The 20,938-nt window shown below is 56.3% G+C and overlaps 8 protein-coding genes across 8 annotated transcripts; 4 read left to right on the top strand and 4 right to left on the bottom strand.

The window, feature by feature from the left end:
- Positions 1–860: 860 nt before the first annotated feature.
- On the bottom strand, positions 861–2,753 carry ISF_05994 (phosphoribosylaminoimidazole carboxylase; the record flags this gene model as incomplete). Its single annotated transcript, XM_018853660.1, has 2 exons — positions 861–1,855; positions 1,910–2,753. The coding sequence occupies 2 exons, from the start codon at positions 2,751–2,753 to the stop codon at positions 861–863; spliced, it is 1,839 nt and encodes a 612-aa protein (XP_018703096.1).
- A 597-nt stretch (positions 2,754–3,350) lies between these two features.
- On the top strand, positions 3,351–5,075 carry ISF_05993 (Amidase; the record flags this gene model as incomplete). Its single annotated transcript, XM_018849598.1, has 1 exon — positions 3,351–5,075. The coding sequence occupies one exon, from the start codon at positions 3,351–3,353 to the stop codon at positions 5,073–5,075; it is 1,725 nt and encodes a 574-aa protein (XP_018703095.1).
- A 500-nt stretch (positions 5,076–5,575) lies between these two features.
- On the bottom strand, positions 5,576–6,935 carry ISF_05992 (hypothetical protein; the record flags this gene model as incomplete). Its single annotated transcript, XM_018849597.1, has 4 exons — positions 5,576–6,098; positions 6,174–6,431; positions 6,495–6,648; positions 6,755–6,935. The coding sequence occupies 4 exons, from the start codon at positions 6,933–6,935 to the stop codon at positions 5,576–5,578; spliced, it is 1,116 nt and encodes a 371-aa protein (XP_018703094.1).
- Positions 6,936–12,351: 5,416 nt separating this feature from the next.
- ISF_05991 (hypothetical protein) lies at positions 12,352–12,654 on the top strand (the record flags this gene model as incomplete). Its single annotated transcript, XM_018849596.1, has 1 exon — positions 12,352–12,654. One exon carries the CDS (start codon positions 12,352–12,354, stop codon positions 12,652–12,654), a length of 303 nt encoding a protein of 100 aa, XP_018703093.1.
- A 338-nt stretch (positions 12,655–12,992) lies between these two features.
- On the bottom strand, positions 12,993–15,458 carry ISF_05990 (ferric-chelate reductase; the record flags this gene model as incomplete). The annotated part of the gene is made up of 4 exons (XM_018849595.1): positions 12,993–14,064; positions 14,142–14,558; positions 14,612–14,926; positions 14,989–15,458. The coding sequence occupies 4 exons, from the start codon at positions 15,456–15,458 to the stop codon at positions 12,993–12,995; spliced, it is 2,274 nt and encodes a 757-aa protein (XP_018703092.1).
- A 2,204-nt stretch (positions 15,459–17,662) lies between these two features.
- On the top strand, positions 17,663–18,488 carry ISF_05989 (NAD(P)-binding domain protein; the record flags this gene model as incomplete). Its single annotated transcript, XM_018849594.1, has 2 exons — positions 17,663–18,285; positions 18,365–18,488. The coding sequence occupies 2 exons, from the start codon at positions 17,663–17,665 to the stop codon at positions 18,486–18,488; spliced, it is 747 nt and encodes a 248-aa protein (XP_018703091.1).
- A 121-nt stretch (positions 18,489–18,609) lies between these two features.
- On the bottom strand, positions 18,610–19,943 carry ISF_05988 (Zinc finger, MYND-type; the record flags this gene model as incomplete). The annotated part of the gene is made up of 2 exons (XM_018849593.1): positions 18,610–18,918; positions 18,972–19,943. The coding sequence occupies 2 exons, from the start codon at positions 19,941–19,943 to the stop codon at positions 18,610–18,612; spliced, it is 1,281 nt and encodes a 426-aa protein (XP_018703090.1).
- Positions 19,944–20,410: 467 nt separating this feature from the next.
- Positions 20,411–20,780, top strand: ISF_05987 (Splicing factor 3B, subunit 5; the record flags this gene model as incomplete). The annotated part of the gene is made up of 3 exons (XM_018849592.1): positions 20,411–20,413; positions 20,471–20,677; positions 20,736–20,780. The coding sequence occupies 3 exons, from the start codon at positions 20,411–20,413 to the stop codon at positions 20,778–20,780; spliced, it is 255 nt and encodes an 84-aa protein (XP_018703089.1).
- Positions 20,781–20,938: the final 158 nt, after the last annotated feature.

Genomic DNA, 20,938 nt, shown 5'->3' with positions numbered 1-20,938 from the left:
GAAGCAGCGTTGTTAGTATCTTACCCGGCCAGCTATCTGCTACCCTATTTTTATCCACACATCTCAATCTGATAATGCTCCGTATCCGTATTTCTGCCCGACAATTGCCAACTCGTCCTTCAAACGCCGCTCATCCCCCCATCGCCCACAAGCATCGGTCCTCGCTACATCACGACCACGCTTCTCGCCCGCAACACCCAAGATAACCCACCAAACGCCGGCACCCACCGGCTCCAACGCATCGCCCGGCGAACACCTTGCTTCCCGCGTCCGGCCCCCAAAGCCCATCGGCAACCAAGATCAGCCGGCCTTTCCCCCCTGCACCATCACGTACCTTATTGTAACCGTAAATAAATTAACAAGTTTGCCACGATGCCACGATGCTACGTTGCCGTCTCCTCCACTACCGGCTGCCGCTGCGGCATGATCCCATCGTGGAGGCTCTTCTACACAAGTCTCGTACCATGTCGTACGCAGCCGCGATAATGACGGAGATGATGCTACAACGACAGCCATACCGACGGACTTTTACAGGCTTAAATGGAGCGGAGCGAGTCCATAAGAACAACGCAAGCTCTAGCAAGTATCACGGAGATCATGCGAGATATTTTAATAGCAACAGCTCCGCCACGATCACGAACACCTATCGCCGATGACATGGATCATGAGGATATAGATTGAGCGGCAATGCGTTGGCAGCTGAGTATATTCTTGGCATCCATCCATATGCCGTATCAATTATGCCAGAAGAAATACTATGTATTGCCGGCCAAATCATGCCAACGTCTTGAAACCTTTTTATCAATCATTATCCCATTCATTCTATATACACAGTCCCACTTTGCCCGATAAGCATCGTCTCATTTCTTCTCCAGGTACGCCTCCCACCCAATCTCCTCCAGCCTGCCCGCCTTGGCCTCCACCTCGTCGCTCATCGTCTTCATGTAGCGCGCCATCGCCGCCGCGTACCGTTCGTCGGTGCAGCCGAGGATCTTGACCGCCAGCAGGCCCGCGTTGGTCGAGTTGTTGATGCCGACCGTCGCCACGGGGCACCCGCGCGGCATCTGCACGATGCTCAGCAGCGAGTCCTGGCCGTCCAGGTGCGTCGCCCGCACGGGCACGCCGATCACCGGCAGCGTCGTCTCCGACGCCAGCATGCCGGGCAGGTGCGCCGCGCCGCCCGCCGCCGCGATCAGCACGCGGACGCCGCGCGCGGCGGCCGCCTGGCCTAGCTCGACCATCCGCTGCGGCGTTCGGTGCGCCGACGTGATGGTGTAGTCGTACGGCACGCCGAAGAGCTCGAGCACCTCGAACGCGCCCTTGAGCACGGGCAGGTCCGAGTCCGATCCCATGGTCACGACGACTAGCGGATCGCTTCGACTGCGCGAAGACGCAGGCTTGGAGGGGGCGGGCGCCGCCGCGGAATCGGAGGGACGCAGCTGGGCTGCCGCGCTCGCGAGGCGGCCTTCGCGGATGCTGTCCACCTCCTTGGTAAGCTGGCCCGCCAGCTGCTCCAAGCCGCTGACCTTGGCGGACGGCGACGTTACGGTAATGTGGCCGATCTTACGACCGGGCTTCGACGCCTTGCCGTACAGGTGAATGTAGACGTCCATGTCCTTATCGTAACTGCGACTGGCCATGTCAACTAGCGTCTCGTGTGATTCTTCGGCAGCGCCGCCCAGAACGTTGAGCATGATGGCCGACTCGACGCGCGGCTGCAACGTCACTTTGCCGGGGAAAATGTCGAGGATGGCGCACAGCTGCGCCTTGAACTGCGACATGTAGGGGACCGCCTCGGTGAACAGGTGGCCCGAGTTGTGTGGCCTGGGGGCGACCTCATTAACCACGATGCTGCCTGCGGTAAGTTAGTAGATGGCCAAGTGAATATTTCGGTTTCGTGAGCACGTACCGTCCTTGAGAACAAACATCTCCACGGCGTAGACACCGCGCCCCTTGAGCGTGCGAATCACGTTGCTCGCTACCTTGCGCGCTTCCTCGCATGCCTCGGCCGGCACCCCGCGCGGCGGTAAAAATACCTTTGTGCATATGCTGTCCTCATGCACCGTCTCGACGGCTGGGTACGGGTGTACGTCACGCAGCTTTCCGTCGTCGTCCTCGGTCCTCACCACCATCACGGACAGCTCCTTGACAAAGGGCTGAAACTTTTCAGCGTATAGCGACAGCTTGCCCATGGAGCGGATGGCCTCGTCAAAGTCGGCGGGGTCGCGAACCAGAAAGTTACCGCGGCCATCATACGAGCCCTTGCGCGCCTTTAGCATAAAGGGGAAGCCGTACTTGTCGCCGACGGCCTGCAGGGCAGTGGTCGTGAGCGCCGCCTCACCCTCGACGGCGACCTGGGGCGCCACGGGGATACCGGCGCGCAGGAAGTGCTCCTTCTGCAGGTACTTGTCCTGGATCAGGCGGATCGTCTCCCAGGACGGGTGGCAGGGGACTTTCTTGAGAGGTTGGCCGGCGCCGACCGAGACGCCCTTGGTGGCAATCTCCTCAAGCACGTCGGCGTCGACGTGCTCAATCTCAACGGTGAGCACATCCACGCGGGCGGCGAGCTCGCGGATCTTGGCCGGGTCGTTGAAGGAGCCGGACACGTGCTTGGTATTTTCGCAGATTTGTTTGGCGGGTGAGCCAGCGGCATCGAGAATAGCCAGCTCAACATTGAGGGGTGAGGCGGCCTCCTGCAGCATCCGACCAAGCTGGCCGCCGCCGAGAAGACCGATGACTGGATGCTTGCCCATTATTGTGAAATGAACGACGTAGTATTGGGCGCAAATGTCCGGCTGATACGGCGATGTCGGCGTTGATGAGCCAATACCCAGCACCGCGTTACTCCAGATTTGCGAATATTTTCCATGTTGCCCTCCGGCTGGAAATTTCAGTGGGGTCTTCCCCATCGCGCCTCATTGTGGTTGGTCATTTCGGTGCAAGCCCTGAAACCACACGCTAACTAGCATCGTTTGTTGAAGACAATGTGGAAGCCAGTCATCTCAATCCTCACCTGGGGTAACCCCAGATTCGTCCGAAATTCCTCGCAGAAACACGCCTGTAATTACGATGTCATATCTGCAATTAAACCGAGACACTGCCAATGATGGTCGCCCCCCTCGCGGGCAGAGCTCAAATTGCCGCCCTCCCCATTCCCCTCGCGATTATTTGAAATCTCCGCACCTCTCGTCGCACACCACCATCATATACCACTATGCGCGCTCAAATATATCTCGCAGGCTGACGATTATGCGACGGCGGGCTTACTGCGCCATTATTACCCTGTCAAGTGCCGGCACTTAGCCTCTTGCTCTTTGCAGCAAAACGGCCGCCCAGCCCGAAGCTAAGAGATGCGGCCGGGAGGGTCCGGCGGCCTGGGATGCCACTCTACAGTGCCAACGCAGCAATCATGCGTCGGAAGGACTTCTGGGTCTGGCGGAAAGTCGCCGTCAGGTGGTGCTCTCCCCCTCTTCTTCTCGAATCTCGGCTTCTTCCTCTCAGAGACATATTTGCACGGCTTAAAGGGCAGCTTGCAAGCGACCTTCAGAACCGTTCGCGACACGATATCCATGGCGCCAGCTATACAAGTTCAAGTCCGCGGACATGGCGGCAACGGCGGCGATGATTCTCGCACGATCCTCAACTGGTCGGCAGATGAAACAGTGGCGGCGATTCGGGAGAAGCGAATCACGGCCCGCCGCTACATCACCACCGTCCTGGAGCAGGCCAAGCGCGGCGCCTCGCTCAACGCCTTCGTGACGCTGCTCCGCGACCAGGCGCTCGAAGCCGCCGACAAGGTCGATGCGGCCATCTCCAGCGGCGCCGCAGTGCCTCCCCTGGCCGGCCTCGCCATCGTCGCCAAGGACAACATCAACCTGGAGGACGTGCCGACCACGGGCGGCACGCCGGCGCTGCAGTATGCCCGCCCCAACAACACGGCGCCGAGCCTGCGCAAGCTCATCACCGCCGGCGCCATCGTCATCGGCAAGGCCAACATGCACGAGCTCGCCTTTGGCGTCACCAGCACCAACTTTGCGCCGTTCGCGCTGCCCGTGCACAACCCGTACGCGGCCAACATGATCCCCGGCGGCTCGTCTGGCGGCACCGCGGCGGCCATTTCGTCCCATGTGGTCCCGTGTGGCTTGGGCACGGACACTGGCGGCTCCGTCCGCATTCCGGCTGCCCTCACCGGCATCGTCGGCTTCCGCCCCTCCCTCGGCGACGGCGGGTCAGAGCGCCGCTACCAGGACGACTACGCGGTCGTGCCCATCAGCCACACCCGCGACACGGTCGGCACCATGGGCCGCTCCGTCGCCGACGTGACGCTCCTCGACTCCATCATTGCGGGCCAAGCCCGCCCACAGGCGGCTAACCTTACCGGCGTCCGCTTCGGCATACCGCGCGTGCTGTGGAGCGGGCTCGACGAGAACCTGGAGCAGGTCGTAATTAAAGCGCGGCAGCTGCTCGAGCAGGCCGGCGCCGTTCTGGTAGATGCGGACATGCCCGACCTCATCACTCTCGATAACAAGATTTCTCTCCCCCTCGCTCTCCACGAACCCCGCATGGACATCCCTGCCTACCTCAAGGCGTCGAACATCACCAACGTCACCATTTCCGACATTGCCCGCTACGTCGCCAGCCCGGACGTCCAGAAGCTGTTCAAGCTGGTTACCGACGACGCGTTCGGCGGCGTCTACAACGATGCCCTCACCGTGCACCGCCCGGCCCTCCAGCGCATGTACGCAGACTACTTCCTCCGGGCCAACGTCTCCGCCATCCTGTTCCCGACGACGCCGCTGCCCGCCACGCCAATCGACTACGTCAACGGCTCCGGCAACGTCTCCATCAACGGCGGGCCGCCGCAGGACACGTTCGGCACGTACATCAGCTTTACCTCGCCCGGAAGCGACGCCGGCATACCCGGGCTGAGCATCCCGGCGGGCCTGACGCGCGGCGGGCTGCCGGTGGGCATCGAGATTGACGGGCCGCTCGGCAGCGACGCGCGGCTGCTGAGCATCGGCCTCGCGATGGAGAAGATTTTGGGAAGGCTGCCGCCGCCCAAGCTCTTCGCCTGAACGAGGACGCACGATGATGAGATGATGTGATGACGACGAAACGTACTTTATGATGAATGTTGTTCTTTTTCATTAATGATAGCACGAGTGAACTGGACTTATATATAGAATTTTCATGATTATTGCCGAGACTTTTCTCGAATTGATGATGTGTGATATCTGCGATGCTGGTAGTACTTGAATCAATAAACTCGTGTAGTAGGAAAACAACGTGAAACGTGGTATAATAGTGGCAGTGTCCCAATAGAAAAAAAGAAAAAAAGACAAAAAGTTCGCCGGTTGCATCGTCTGTAGGTAGGGTGATGCTTTTCGTGTGCTGTGGTGCTGCTGAAATCTCAAATGCTGGCTGTCCATCCTAAGAGTAGTCGCTCATTAAAACCGAACATGAAAAGAAAACCATAACACCTTTAAAAAACAAATGGGGAATATATCGCAGAAAAGGGCAAGTTGGCAAAAAAAAAAAGCAGTCGTCGTATCGAGGCAACGGAGGGAGGAGCGTCCTATACCATGTCGTTGACCGCCGTCGACGAGGATGCCGCCATCGAGGTCACGGCCGGCTGGTCCGTCTTCTTCCCACCGCCCTTGGCCGGTTCTGCGCTCGGCCCGCCGTCGCTGTGCTGCTCGACGACGACCACACACTCGTCGCTGTCGTTGATCGTCGTCCAGCCCGTCGTCGCGCCCGCGCGGCCGTCCGCCTTGCCGTCCTTTTTTAGCCGTCCGAGGCGCATGCTGCGCTGGCCGATGGTGATGATCGTCGGCAGGCCGGCACCGCCGTTGCGGTCGCTGTTCTTGGAGCTCTGGCGGGAGGAGGAGACGCTGCGGGCCCAGAGGCTGCCCTTCTTGACGAGCCAGGGCCCGAGGATGGGGGCGTTGACGCAGATGATGCCGACAAAGGTCTCGCGGATGGCCCAGATGGTGGAGACGTCGACCTCGTTGGCGTAGCGGATGGAGAGGACGCAGCGGAGGAGGCTGGCGACGATGACGAAGACGCCGGTGGTGAGCCAGAGGCAGTAGATGATTTTTCTGGATTTGTGCTGTTAGTCCAGCGCGAATACTGGGAGGAGGGGGGTGTGAAGGGGCAAGGGGGTTATAACTCACTTCCCAAGGGGAATCTTGACGACCCAGAGTAGAGGCAGGGGGATGTAGAGGATGAGCAGGTCGGTCGAGACGTTGGTGATGACGAGGGTCAGGAAGATTTGGTTGGGCGTGCCGCACTCGTCGCCTGGGTAGGGGTAGACCTGCCAGTTGCGGTGGAAGGGGAGGCATCGCAGCAGGACGACGCCGATGGTGGCGATGTAGGAGCATATCCATGCGATGCCGGCGAACAAGACGAGGCGCTTCTGAAAGGTATCGAGGCTACACAGGATGTCAGGTTAGAAACGTTCACCTCCTTCTCCGCTGAATGGCGCCAGGACTCACGTAAGTCGGCGGTAGAAGAAGAGCATGCACGCCTTCAAGCACCATATTAGGGTAATGTAGAGGCACCAGCCCGCAATGTCTGCCTTGGCGCCCTTGACGATGGTTGCCTTTTCCTGCTCCGTGAGCTGCAGGGCTTTCTCGTCTGTCATGCCGACTATCGATCCCCATAGTCCTGCGCGTGTCCGCCGTGGTTAGTCTTGTCCATCCCGAAGCTCATCGTGTGCATGTCTTCCACAGCTGGGTGGTTTTTCCTCGCTCACCTATTACGTGCAGCATCGCCGTCTCGCCCGCCAGAAACACCACCGCGGCGGCGGCAAAGTAGTCGTCGCCCGCCCAGTTGCGTCCCACCAGCTTGGTCCGGTACGCGATACGCGAGAAGAGAATAACGACGCCGATAGCGAACTCGACCCACGCCTCGAGCTGGAACGGCGTCATGGCCATGATGAACCTTTCCGCTTGCCCGGGCGCGCGCGGGGGTTGGCGGTGGCGGTGGCGGTGGTTGTTGTTGTTGTTATTCTATAGTTGTTGGTCTCGTCGCGGCCCTGCATTACCAAGAGGGTGGGTAATAAGGCGCCAAAGACCGGGAGCAATCAGATGCTGAGCGTCGTTATGGATTTCGTCGTAAGCATTATTCCCAGGTGGCGATGAGTTGGAGTTTGAGTGAGTATAGTTGTTCAAGGACAGAGGGGTTGTTGAAGAGAAGATGGGGAGATCGAACGGCTAGCTAGATAGGGCTTGGGAGGGAGGCGGCGGCACATCTAAGTACTGGTAGGTTCTCTCGATTCAAGCCAAAACGATGGAGGTCCCGCAGTAAAACAGAGGTCTGTGTTACTGCTGGTTCCTTCTCACCAATGTCTTGGGCCCAAGTGCCGGGGAAGAGGAAGAGGGAGAGGAGGGGGGCCAAGAGGACGCCACCCACACGGCAGTTTTCTCGCCCCCTCCCCCCTAGTTGGTCAGTTATTCGTTGGTTCGTCCTCCTCGCTGGGTCTTCCCTGCTGATCCTATATATTAACTTTTTTGTTTTTGTGGCACGAAAGAGAACTTGTCGCTTTTGACTGATGGGGCCGTCCGCTCCTCCCGGGACGCCTGCATGCTTCTTGCCGCCGCCCGTGGTCAGATCTCAATGATGGATGGGCTGGGCAGAAGAAAGCATTGAATTGATATGGCTCTGGAAATTCTGAGCACATTGTCTCAGTCACAGTGGTCTAGCTCCTCTCTGCTAAACTTATAAAGTGTCACTAGCACGGGGGAAAGACACCCTGTTAGCGGGGACAACTTGTTGAAGATCCCAGCTGTTTTTCCCTGTGATTTTCTGAGTAACTGCCAGGGTTCTCTCTCTCTTGCCTTCTCTCTTTGGCCAGGATGCACAGACATTCTTAACCCTTGGCCTCGCCGCCTTTTCTCCGTACAGAGGTCGTTGAATCTCGAACTCGGCTGTCGATCCATTCCCCTTTCGTCTCGTCTCGCCAGATTTCCCTTTCCAACTCAACGTGGCTGTATGGTCAGACTACTTTCGCTTCTGCAGACGCACACCGTGTCCCCGACCGAGGTTTCGGATAGTGTTGACAGCCTTTGCGTTTTCGGTTCAGCACAGACAAGCTAAAAAGCAAAAGCAGCTTTGTTACCAGTAACTAACTAGTCATGGCAAAAAAAGTCCAACCCCCAGATTGAAAAAGCAAATAAAAGACAGAGAGCCGAAGCCAACGGAGCCACTAGATAGCTTTGGGTAGCAAAACTCGGGTCGCTGTGAGGGGCATCGAGTTCTCCCGCCATCATGCCAGTCGGCAAAGATGGCACCCGCTCGGATTCTTGCCCGCCCGTCCCCGCCCCCGTCATTTGTGATGTGTGGTTTTTGCATGCACTGGTATGTCTCTTTGTTTCCTCTCGTCAACAATGAAAATTAAGAGAAGTTAAGCTTTTACTCCTTGTTAAGCTGTGTGTGATGGCCCGAAACGGTTCTCGTTCATGTAGTGCATCTGGTGGTGGCCTCCAGTCCTCGAATCGTTTCTCATGCGTTCGATTAACCCGTCCCCGCGATCCCTGCATCACTTTTAGTTGCAGAAACTGTGGTTCTGTAGGGAGTAGGCTAGCAAGCTACTGTGGGAAAGTTGCCGAGGGCCAACTCTTTCGCTTCTGCACCGTTGATTTTAACCTTTGGGACTAGTCGAGTGCTCGGAACGTGCCATTATTCATTTCCTTCGATAATACGGACACTGTTAGGAAGCGTCTGGGCAACATGCGGTCTGTTCAAAGAATACAAGTTGTCAAAGCCTGCTCAACCAGCATTGAGTGAGCCCCCATTCGCGCCCACGACACCTTCTGCGTTGCTGAGTGCAATTGAATAGATACTTCTGTACCTGGAAATCTGCGACGAAAAAGTTCATCGTGTTACCGTCTGGCGTAATCTTGGCAGTCATCTCCTGTTCCGAATCAACGTCCCCTTGCGCCCTGCTGCAACAAATGTTCCAATTGGCAATTCCGGGGTATGCCAAGCCAAGTCATGTCTTTCTTTACCAGTAACCCGGCTCTTTCGTGGTAGGTAGCGGCTATTTGCGAGCCCGCCCAATGCTCCAACTTGACTTGACCATGGATCTATAGTTACCAGAGAGTGCCTCGATAGCATGAACTGGTAAAACAAGGCGTCCTAGCTGTTCTTCATCGTCGCGTAGTTGCACACATACGACAGTACGAGAAACAGTTGGCAGTGGCGCAGGGTTCAACACTGCTCCACCTGCAAATCACAGCCTTTCAAGGAAGGCCTCATGGGCTGACACGACTTTTACACAACTGCCTGTCATCCCAACAACCGCATAGCAATTGGACGACTTTGAAATGATCGTCACCCTATTGAACAAAACCCTCACCATCTTCACCCAGGGTGATATACCGAAGGAAGCCCGAGTCAGTCTCCGGGACTCAATCCACAGCCCAACGCCAGATTTTCGCGCCAGCAGGGGGGGCTGCAGTACAATGGCGCGGTCCGTCCCCGTCGTAACTGCTGGCAATCTCCCATTCAGTCTCTGCTGCTTCGCAGAGGTCACATCCCCGGTCCAGTCCATGTCCTCGAGAGACTTGGCCCTTCTCCGCCCGCCCCCACCAGAATCGCACCCCGGACGGTCAAGGTGGCGTTGGGCATTGTGAAGAGCATCGTAGCCCCTGGACGGGTGGGTGATGGATAACCGTCACCGTCCACTCGGGATCAGGTACGGATACTGACTGGTGGGCGCTGCTCCTCGCTCATCCACAGCGGTCACGACATTAATAACGCTGTCCACTCACAAGGTACCCGGCCGGATGTCGCGACTGTCGTGGGCAGCAAACGCGGATGATGCGAGCGCCAAGGACAAGCATCCAAGGATTTTATTCCAGGATGTCCTTGTCGGGTTGCCTTTGCCTTTGAATAATAAAAGCCGACCGGGGGCCCTGAGGAAATCCCGTCATGGTGGCGCGCCTACAGAACCGCAAACCTGGAGGCTGGGTTCCTCATCCCAGCATGCCAGACCGATAGCCGTCTAAAAGTCACTTGACCGCTAAGCGACGACCCAAGGGCCAACAAGGCAGAGAGAGAGAGAGAGTATTGAAATGAGACAGACCAAGTGTTACTGTGAATGAATGTGAAAAGAGCGGACATCTTTGACAAGTGGGAAGTAGGGCATGGCACTCTCCCAGGCATGGCAGAGCAACGAATGCATCCTACCCTATACTACGGCCTCTTCTCTCGATTCCGCAATCGCTCGTTGAATCCGAGTTCAGCTGTTCATGCGATCGCTCTGAATGTAGTATATTAATAGTTCGCACAGTTTACCTCTCCGTACATCGGCCTCGCACAGGATACCCTAACGCCATCCATCCCGAGAAAGGCTTGACCTGAGTGGCCTGATTCCACAAGCAACACGATGAGCCTTATTCCTCCTACTAACGCTAGCATCATACTGTTGCGCCAATCTGCTCTGGCGGCTGACTATTTGGCCGAGAAATGATTCGTCTTACCTACATGCCGATTCTTACGTGCATGGGGCTGAGACGCTCTCGCATTCCTTTGATAGCCTCCTCCTTGGCCGGCTACGGGTAGACACCGGCCAAAGAAAGCACGGAAAGGCTGAGGTTTTGTGATGAGGTAGGTAGGTCTCGGAGCTGCATGGAGGCGGCGTGCGGATGTCTTCTCTTGCGCATTAGGCGAGAGTTAATTGTTAATTAGCTCGAGCTGCACCTCTGCCGATCCAACCTCACGCGAGTCTGGGCCCGGTGGATCATTTTGATTTGTGTAATTAATATAGCTCTTTGATGGCAGAGGATGAACCGGCGACGGATCGCATTATCGATAGCTTGAGCGCCCGCCATCTACGAACATCTATTTGTCTGTATGGTTGACGAATACCCGCACGACATGATACGGGAACGAACTGCCCCCAGCATAGCCGTGCACCTCTGGTCGGATGCGCCCATTAGAATATCCTTGTAGCAGGGGTCATACCGAGTGATACATGGGGTCCAGTCTACACCTCGTAGGGCCGCAGCTGTGGAAATATGTGCTCAACGGCTGGTCTCTTCTCATCACCAACATTTGTCTCAGTCAGAATGGCGCACCGGACGGCACAATGCCAAGCACGATGTTCAGGTTCTCTTGGCAGCTCGCTTCTACATGCTGCTGCAGCAGCAGCTCGAGAAATACATCTGTTTTAGTTGCCGTTTTTCTGAGTTCTGATTCCCATGGCGGTCGTGGTAACTGGAAGCTGAAGTCATGCTGAAAGAAAGGATCGTCACGAAAAAGGGTCTGCAGTGTCGATCCGAGATGCTGCCGCCTCGCTCAAAAGAAGACGGAGTACGGACATGCACCACCGGGTCACAACGACATACACCAGGTCTCGCCCTGAAGGGTGATTACGCTGCATGGCCGCAAAACGACTTTGGCCAACGCCTTCTTGGGCCTCAGGTGATGCATGAAAACGGCATTGCATTGCATAAGAGTGGACATTCGTGGCTGGAGAGCTGGGCAAGATCGGAGAATATAGGGCAGCGACGATCCGAGACGTTCAGCTCGAGACATGAACAGACGACGGGCCGACCTTGTCACTCCCGAAGCCGCTGCCCGATATCCCTCTGAGTGCGCGAAGACTCCGCGAAGTATTTCTATTCACTAATAAGAGGGACGTACATATCAGTACAGAAAAACAGGGATGATAACCTGAATTTACATGTACATACGTGTATTTGCGGACGTACAAGGGACATCAACAGACTAAGGAACATCATAGATAATCAAGTACCTAAATTATTACACGCTTTAATTGGTTTAGGTCCCCGCGAGTTACAACACCGGTATCTTCGCGCACTCGAAGGGATGTATGGATGGATGGATGGATGGTCAACTTCACCTCTCACCACCCCGTATTCAACGTCGAAGAAGAAGGAATGCTGATGCTCTTTTCTCACGCCATCTTTGCTCGAAGAGGGTGTGAGAGGCAGCCAGCGTGAAGCTGAGGACGGGGTCCTTTTCTCTGCAGTACAACACATGAAGCGATCATCTGCTGGAATCGGCATCAACGCGATGTGACGGTCGACACGGCCAGTTCTAGAGCTCGACGACGATGCTGTTCTCAGTCTCGACTGCATCTTGGCGCAGGAAGCTGAGACTTGAGCTGATTTAAAGCTGAAAACACAAACACTGCTTCGCCCGAGGGTTGATTACTGCACATGTTTCCCAAGCAAGAAGTGGAGGTATCTCTTGCCGGCCTTGGACGTGTATAAAGTCGGACCCAATTCCCCAACTTCAAGATGCCCTTTCTTTTCTCAGCACACAAACAATCCTCAGCAACGACCACTCTCTTCTTCGGTTCCCTCTGAGATCCCCTTCAAGATGAAAGCTGCTGCCATTCTCTCCCTCCTCCCCCTCCTCGCCCAGGCGTCTGCCATCGGCGAGAGAGATGCCGAGGCCAACGCCAAGCCCGTCAACACCAACCTCGAAGCCCAGGGCAACCAGCTCCTGGGTTCCATGGGCAATGACCAGGTGGACGCCGCTGCCACCTGCCCCCCTAGCTTCCCGCTCTACTGCCCGCGCTACGGCTGGTGCTGCCCGCGCTACGCGGTCGGCTGCTGCCCCCGGTCCTGCTGCGGCCCGGGAACCAGGTACTGCGGTAACGACGGCAACTGCTACAGATAAGCCAGCTCGCCATCAAACAAGGTTTGTAGATGACATGTGAAATGAACAACTCTGTGTAGATGCTGATGCTGATGAGATTACAAGACGACTGTTCGAAGCGGGACGAATTGACTTGGGCGCGCGCAATCACCCTCTCTCAACAACGGCCGGCGGTCCTCTTATATAGTTTGCAGCGGATATCATGATCCAAATTGACATTGTTTATTTCGATCTCATTAGACTCTGAAAACGTGACTTTGGGAAGACGGGAATGTATGTAGCCTGCATAGTGATGTCGCTGGACTTGATGTCCACAGAAGCCCCCTACAACCGAGCCCTAGTCATAGATCCATCTACCTCTACCAACCATACATCTCCTCAAACAGTCCCAGATCCTTTGTGCTCGACCTGGCCTCCCTCCTCACCGCCGCCCGCACCTCATCCGCCATCCGGGCCGGGCCGCAGACAAACACGGCCGCCCTGTTCGTCTCGAGGCCCGCGACGTACTCGCCCACCACTTCGGCGACCACCGGTCTGCCGTACGCGAACCCGGAATCCGCCGCGTCGCAAGCCATCGTATTCTCCTGGTCGCTCTTTTCCGGGTCAGTCTTCTCCTCGCTGCCGCTGTCTTCGCCGCTGCCTCTCGAGGCCGTCACGTAAACGTCCACCCTCAGCTTCCCGGCCGCCTCCGCGACCGCCGCACGCAGGTCGTTGGCCAGCACGTCCCGCGCGAAGCCCTCCTGGCGCACCACCCACACCAGCCGCACGCTGGGCGGGCGGGGGTCCTCCGCGGCGCGGTCCTCGAAGATGTGGCGGGTGTAGGGCAGGACGGCCGTGATGCCGCTGCCGCCCGCGACGAAGAGGATCTCGTTGAAGCCGGAGATGTCGGCTCCCGTGCCGTACGGACCCTCGAGCACGACGCGGAGACGGGAGACGCCGCCCGCGTCCTGCTTGACGATGGCGTCGCGCAGGCGTCTGGTGAAGCCGCTGCGCGGACGGATCATGAACGTCTTGTACGACTGGCCGCCGAGAAGCAGCTCCTGCTGACCGCTGCTACTGACCACGGTCGCGGGACTCTTCTCTCCTTCTACCTGCGTCGTGGTGGTGACTTGCGGAGCTGCATCACCCGCTGACGAGCCGGCAAGGCTGAACGGGTGGTTCTCCCAGATGCGCCAGCCGCCAAAGTGCAAGTAGTAGTACGTGCCGGGGTTCTGGTGCGAGTGCGGCCCGGTGCCGGAGGCGTGGACGTGCAGCCGGATCATGCCCGTGTCCTCGCTGTAGCTGGCAATGGCCCGGTTGTCCTTGCCGATGAGGGCGTTGAAGTTGAGCCAGACGATGCGGACAAGTCGGAAGAAGTAATCGCTCGCCCAGATGCCGACGCAGACCCAAGTCCAGACTCTGTAGTCGCCCCCAAACTTGTCCTTGATGTGACTATTGCATGTTAGCTCTGCTAAATGTCCATTTCTTTGCGCATAGAAAGTAGAAAAGGCTTGTTGTGGTGTACGTACTCCCAATAGTTTGCTAGGAAGATGATGCCCATGGCAATGTGGGCAATCTTGAACAGCTCGTAGGCCATCTGCCTGATCTTTATGTGCGCAAACGCAACAGAGACACCCATGGCCGTGAGCATAAATATTCCCGATCGAAACATGACGTCCGTCTGGAGTCGGTTGCGGTAGTCGGGAAAACCCTTTTCGTAGGCGTAGTAGGCGGAGAAGACGCAGCCGTGGGCGATGGACTCGACCAGCATGACGAGGGCCACCCAGCGATGAAAGTTGCTAAAGGTGCGGTAGCTCCATCCCGTGATGATCGGAAGAGGGCTCGACCGGGCACCAAAGAGGAATATAAAGGGCATGCTGGCCGCCATGAGCGTGCCCAATCGGTCGGCGATCCAGCGGAGGGCTTGCGTTCGCCTGCTTTTGAAGCTAAAAAATGTCAGCAGAGCTCGAATCGACTCTTAAGTTGATGATTTACGCACTAATCATTCTCGTCTACGACACGGTACCGAGTTGCGACAACCAAGATGTGCAGGAGAATGTACAGCGCAATGACAACGGTGTGGATGCGAAGCGGAAGCGTCCACCAGCCCCAAGGCTCATGATGATGATGCGATATGGTGGGAGATTGAAGAAGATTAATCTTCCACCACTTGAGGGCTTTTCTGGGAGCGCTGAGCTCGCCAGTCTGTGGCTCGACGGGAGCTCTCTTGTGGCGGCGGCTGGAGACGAGCGACCAAAGTCGGTTACAGACGCCCACTAGGATGACAAGGCCCCAAAATCCATACATGGACCATCTAGAATACGTTAGCTGGATTCTGAAGAATTTTCTTCTTTTTCTGCAAGTATTGCAAATTACCGGATTGCATCGTTGTAGCGTCTGGCGTCAGCATACAGGAACACGGTTGTGTGCATGTACTTCCAGTTGGCATTCGACGGGAGAGCAGACCCATTGAAGATTTGCTTCGCCTTTTGGTCGACTCTGGGAAGACCAGCTAGGTAGGCCTCCGTGACATTGGAAACAGCGGCGTGGTAACTCTTCACGTTGACGACCTTGGAAGAGTTCTTGCAAGCTTCGGCCCACCACTCGATGCCATCTTCCGTCGCCGCATCACTTTCCCTCGCGCAGTGCTCCGAGATACAGTAATACGTAGACTTGACGCGAAGAGGATTCGTACAGGCCATCTGGGCCTTGTTGGTGGCAGCCGCGAACTTGGCCTTGAGCAGGGCATTGTAGCAAGTAGCGACGCATACTTGATCTCCAAGAGGCTTGGCTGCGTGAGCCAGCACCGCCAAGAAAACGGGAAGCAGATGGATGTGGAAACGCATCCTTTCTTGGCCTTGTCTTCTTATTAGCCAATGATGGGGTTGGCCTTATAGGGCGGCGTCGCTCCAGCGAATCTGAGACTTGGCGTTCAAAGCAACGATGATCTGAGACTCAACGCGGCAAGGTGACAACCAAGATGGACTCGGGAATCGAAACAAAACGGATACGACTTGGTTTTTAAAACCCTCACCCTCGCTACGAACGATGGGGTCATTCGGCAAGGACAGCGAAAATGAACCGCCATTGCCCCAACTACCTACTACACGGCAACGAAAAAGTCTGCAACCAACCCCCCACAGAGTCGAGTCGCGGGCACCGTTGCAACAGCCCCGTTGAACCTTGATAACTCCATCATTAAGCTTCTAACCTTGTTTCGGTTCTCTTTGAGTGGTGAGTGGGCTGGCGGTAAGGGCGCGAGACGAGTTGAGCCCGGCCCTCGGACCAATCTCAGCTGCGGTACTTGTTTTCTGTAGATCCTCCTTCTACGCTAGATTGATAAAAACGAGAACCCATCAACGGCCCACAACTGATAATATTTCTGCCCTCCGCCCTACACGGCGCCCTAACTGTTTATGGAAGGCCCAGCCCAAGAAACGAGACCACAAGGTGAAAGGGATGCATGAAATGCTGCGAGGGAAGAGGGGGGGGCCAGTGGGTTTTGGTTTTGGGCACTGGGACACAAAGGACTGGTAATCCGCCAATAACGGGGGCCGCTTTGGAAAGTTTTACGCCGCAGGACAAGATTATTGGCTCGCATGGACTCGCCGAGCGGATGCTGGCCGAGCGAGCGGATAAGATGATATGCATGGCCAGGTAACATGGCGAGCGAAGCGAGGGTCCGTGGTTCGACAAGCTGAAGGTGGTCATCAGCCGCAAGCTTGAGTACTGAAAGGGTGTTTGACCGGTCATGCGCTCTTGAACACGCTAAAATATATGCTTGAAACGGTTGGAATTACTGTATCCATCCATCCTGCCGCCACAGCGGGACGATGATGTTGTAATGGCAATGAGCAGCGAGCGGACTGGGCTTGAGGAGGCAGGTCGTGTCAGAACCGATCCAAAACCTCCCTGTCTGACCTTTTGACTACATATCGGGGACTATATAGGTAAATATTTTACCCAGAAGCGCGATAGACGCAAAATAATTTGAAACGGGCTGTTGAAAGAGGAGTTGCGATATGAAAGTTCAGGCCTTGCCCTGTGAAGTCGACATTTTACCTGTCGGGGAATTGTAAGCGTAACAAAAAGGGTTGGGACGGAGCATGTGCAAATTCCCTGCAAAATAAGGGAGAAAGCAGCATGCAACACCTCTTTGATTCAGCACCAGAATACAATACACGTCAACGTTATACCGCAATGCCCTTGTTGCAGTGCGGGTTGTTTCCCAGGCAAGGTAATGCAAAGTCAAAAGTCTCCTGACGGCAGTGCTGCCGACTCTTTTCTATCAACGGCTTCAACTTCACCGACCCGCGGCCGGACCCCTTGAGCATGAGCCGCTTGCTGGCGGACCTGCCGGGGCGGTTCGACTCTAACCCCTGCGGCTCGGCCCTCGAAGCCGCCATGCACCGGCGTCCTCGCCATGTTTCCTTGCCTCTGCTCTGAGACGGGTCGCGCGGCTGCCCATGGTATCGCAGCCCGGCAAGCCACCGCGGATTCAGCTCAGAAAAGGTGCTGCTTGAGGCCGCAATGGAGATGCCGCAGAGCCGACGCGCCGGACTGTCCGGACTGATGTCCTTCATGCCGATCAACATCCCAGCACACGAGGGACGCCCGGTGCGGAATCGGTAAGTCTACAGGGCTTCAGATCAATCATTCTCAACAGGGGCGCTGAATTGCTATCTATGTTACCCCTACTCTTTTTTTATGTGTGTTGGAGATGCGACGTGTCCGCGCTGGGGTGAGGTGTACTGGAGCCATGCTTAAGTCCGGTATCGACAGCGGCTGATGAGCACCGCAAGATCATCGTCGTCTGACATGCAACGGGAGCGATGCTGTCAGCCACAATGGTGGTTCGGATTTAAAAATACAATGTAGATCATGATTTATCATCCGCTAATCTCCGCTGCAGTTGGCGATAATCAAGCCACGTATAATATCTCTAAAGACTGACGAGCTGACGACTATAGCCAGCTGTCTATATCCGAACACAAGCGTGCCTTTTCTAGCATCCATACCCATCACATCATCTTTCTTGCAGCATCTCAAGATGGCAAAAGTCTGGCTAATCACCGGCTGCTCGCGCGGTCTCGGCCGCGCCCTCGCCGAGGCCGTCCTTGAGTTAGGCGATCTCCTCGTCGCCACCGCGCGCGACCCGTCCTCGCTCCACGACCTCGTCACCCGCTACGGGCCCTCCCGAGTCCTCGCCACCCGCCTCGACGTCACCGACCCGTCTTCCGCCGCGGCCGCCGTCACCGCCTGCACCGCCACCTTTGGCCGGCTCGACGTGCTCGTCAACAACGCCGGATACGCCGCCGCCGCCGCCGCCGTCGAGGACACGTCGCTCGCGTCCTTCCGCGCACAGGTCGAGGCCAACTTCTTCGGCGTCGTCCACGTCACCAAGGCCGCGCTGCCGACGCTGCGCACGCAGGATGGCGGCGGGCGCATCATCCAGGTCTCGTCCGTGGGCGGGCGCGTCAGGTCGCCGGGCCTCGCGGCGTACCAGAGCAGCAAGTGGGCGGTAGGCGGCTTCTCGACGGTGCTGGCTGCGGAGGTGGCGCCGCTGGGCGTGCACGTCACGGTGCTGGAGCCGGGCGGCATAAGACGGACTGGCTCGCGGGCATGGGCGTGGCGCCGTTCAGCGAGCCGTACCGCGCGACGGTGCAGGCGCAGGTTGAGTTGAGCGCCCGGCGCTGAGCGCGAGCTGGACGGAACCAGCAGACATTGTCAGGAGCGTGCTACACGTGGCTAGCGTGCCGGAGCCGCCGCTGAGGATGCTCTTGGGGGAGGACGCGGTAGAGATTGGGAAGATGGCAGCCAAGAACTTGGCTGCGTCGGATGAGAAATGGGAGCAGGTGGCCAGGCTGAAGCTCTAGCGTAGCGAAGAGTTGATCGTATCGTGAAGCTGCCAATAGAAATGTGTGGTAGTTGATATTCATTTGGGTATATTTCTGCACGCTGTTGATACATGTTCTTCTCCTTTCTGTATGGGCTCCATCATTGAACTCGCTCAATCTTAAGCGTGGGATTTTCCCTTGCCAAGGTTAGCTCAACGATCTCCGATATGGCTACGGCAGCTGATGTAGCGCCCGCCACTGTAGCATTGCCGTGCACTTCCTGCATATGTGCGGCGAGCCTTTCGGAGGCGCATCGTTGCGAGCAGTATACCGTAGCACGATTGCCTTCAATGCACTGCTTGCACAGCATGGCTTGTGTCGTGTCGTCGGTCATCTCCGTGTCCTCGTCTGTGAGCTGGATACACTTCTCGCCAGCGTTGCAGTCGTGCTGTTTCCCCACGTGTTCTTGCTGCAATGTTGTTAGGCTCGACCCCATAGGAAGAGAAACTTGACGGCACTTACCTGTCCTTTTTCAAGACAATTTTCTGAACAGTAGACTGTAAGTTGGCCACCGCCGCCCATTTGCACGATAGCCTGGCAAAGAGAGCAGGAGAAAATATCTTCTGATGAAACTGCGCGTTGACATGCTGCGCACGGTGGTAGGTCGTAGAGAACCGACTTAGCCTGAGCTTCGCGGAGAAGCGCCTTAGACTCCTTCCTCTTCCGCTCAAAGGCCGTCTTTGCTCTGCGCAGTTCGTTCAGACGACTGGCATGCGTATCTCTCTGGGGTTGCGAGCTCCTGCTGCGGTGATGATCTTCAACAATGTGGCCAATTACTTGCTCTAGTGTCAAGCTGTCAGAGGCTTGATATTCATCCAAATATGGCTGAGCGTGCTCGAGAACTCTTTCGCCGTCCGGGCTCTTGAAAATTTCCGCGATATATAGCTTTTTGAGCTCCTCGGGCTTATCTTTAAGCGCTAGCACCTTTTCGACAAATTCTTCAACCTTTTCTGACCAATCATCTGGCATGCCAACACCTTGCCACATCATGGCGACGAGCTCCTCGCGGCTGCGGTCCGGGTCGCCGAGCATTCCCCTCATTTCTTCGATTGGCGCATCATGTTCGGCAACTTCAAGGAAGTCAGGATGACGCCTCAGAACCCAGCGGTACCAAGCCTCTTTCTCGGATTCAATGTGCGCCTCGATGGCCTGGAGGCTCCCGTTGTTGTCTTTGGCGTCCGCGAAGAGATCATCGAGCTCTTGTAGAAACGCCCGTCGTTGAGAAAACCATTCCTTCTCCTTGCTTTCACTGTATCTTTTTCTCATGCGGTCGAGAACTCTACCATAGCAGGCCTTACACTCAGTCACATGTTTTTTGCCGCAGTCTCGGGCGCATGAGCTCTTGAGCTTGTCCACATCTGCCACGCAGAATTTCCGTTGGCTGCGAGCTGCGTTCAGCTCGGACCAGTGTTCTGGCAGCACTTGACTAGCCATGATCAATTGGTCCCGCTGATGTTGAGTTGAGCCGGTTGTTCTGGTTGATTTCGGGGCGTGGTGAGATGACGTGGTTATTGATGTAGTGCTCAGGCGCGGCCGCTAGCTTGGCAACCAGCTACAAGCAAATGATATAAGCTGAAGATGATGAAAATTGCTCTGCCGAATCTTTCATGATAGAAGCTGGCTTCTAAGTCAATACTTGCGCGTCGTTGTACAGAGAGAGCGTTGTTGGTGAACAACTTCGAACCAAATTGCGACGCGACGTCCGAATATCAGCCGAGGGCGTCTGGACCCACTATCGCAGCTCTCTACGCCAACCGCCATCGATTTGACAGGAAACAGCTTTGCAAACCATCATACATCCACTGCTTTCTACAGGCCCAGAGATCTATTAGACGTTCTTCGCCTCTCATCTTTACGCCTTTGTCAGTTCTCGAAAATATCACATCCCAAACACCTTCGCCATGGTTAGTTCATACAAGCTGTTCCTTCAGTTGCGCTGCTGCTAACATGGTACGTACCAGGCGGACAAGCTTCGTACGCAACAAGAGCTCGAACGCCTTCAGGCCAAATTCATCGGTACCGGCCACGCCGACACGACGAGCTGGGAGTGGCGCACAAACATCCACCGCGATACATACGCCTCCATCGCCGGGCACCGACCGCTGCTGTCGTACATTGCGCTGGCCGAAAACGAGCCGCTAACGAAGACGAGGGCCAAGATGATTCGGGTATGTACTAATTGTGTACCTTTGTCCATTGTGAATATGATACGCTAATCCTGTGCAGAAGATGCTTCAACCTGCCGGCCCCCCACCAGCGCGCGAAGAATGAATTGCGATATCTAGGGACTCGCGAATAAACAGGAGATAGATTATGTATAGCGACTGGGTATATTAAGGCGTTTTAAAGAAAAAGCTACACGGCGTTTGGGGAATATATTACTGGGTGACAACTTTATGACATGTTGACGGTGGCTGCTCAGCGCGTGG

This window comes from Cordyceps fumosorosea (genome assembly GCF_001636725.1).
Source record: "Cordyceps fumosorosea ARSEF 2679 chromosome Unknown scaffold_15, whole genome shotgun sequence".
Taxonomy (NCBI): domain Eukaryota; kingdom Fungi; phylum Ascomycota; class Sordariomycetes; order Hypocreales; family Cordycipitaceae; genus Cordyceps; species Cordyceps fumosorosea.
Note: the sequence above shows the minus strand (reverse complement) of the source record. Positions and strands in the feature narration are given on the sequence as shown.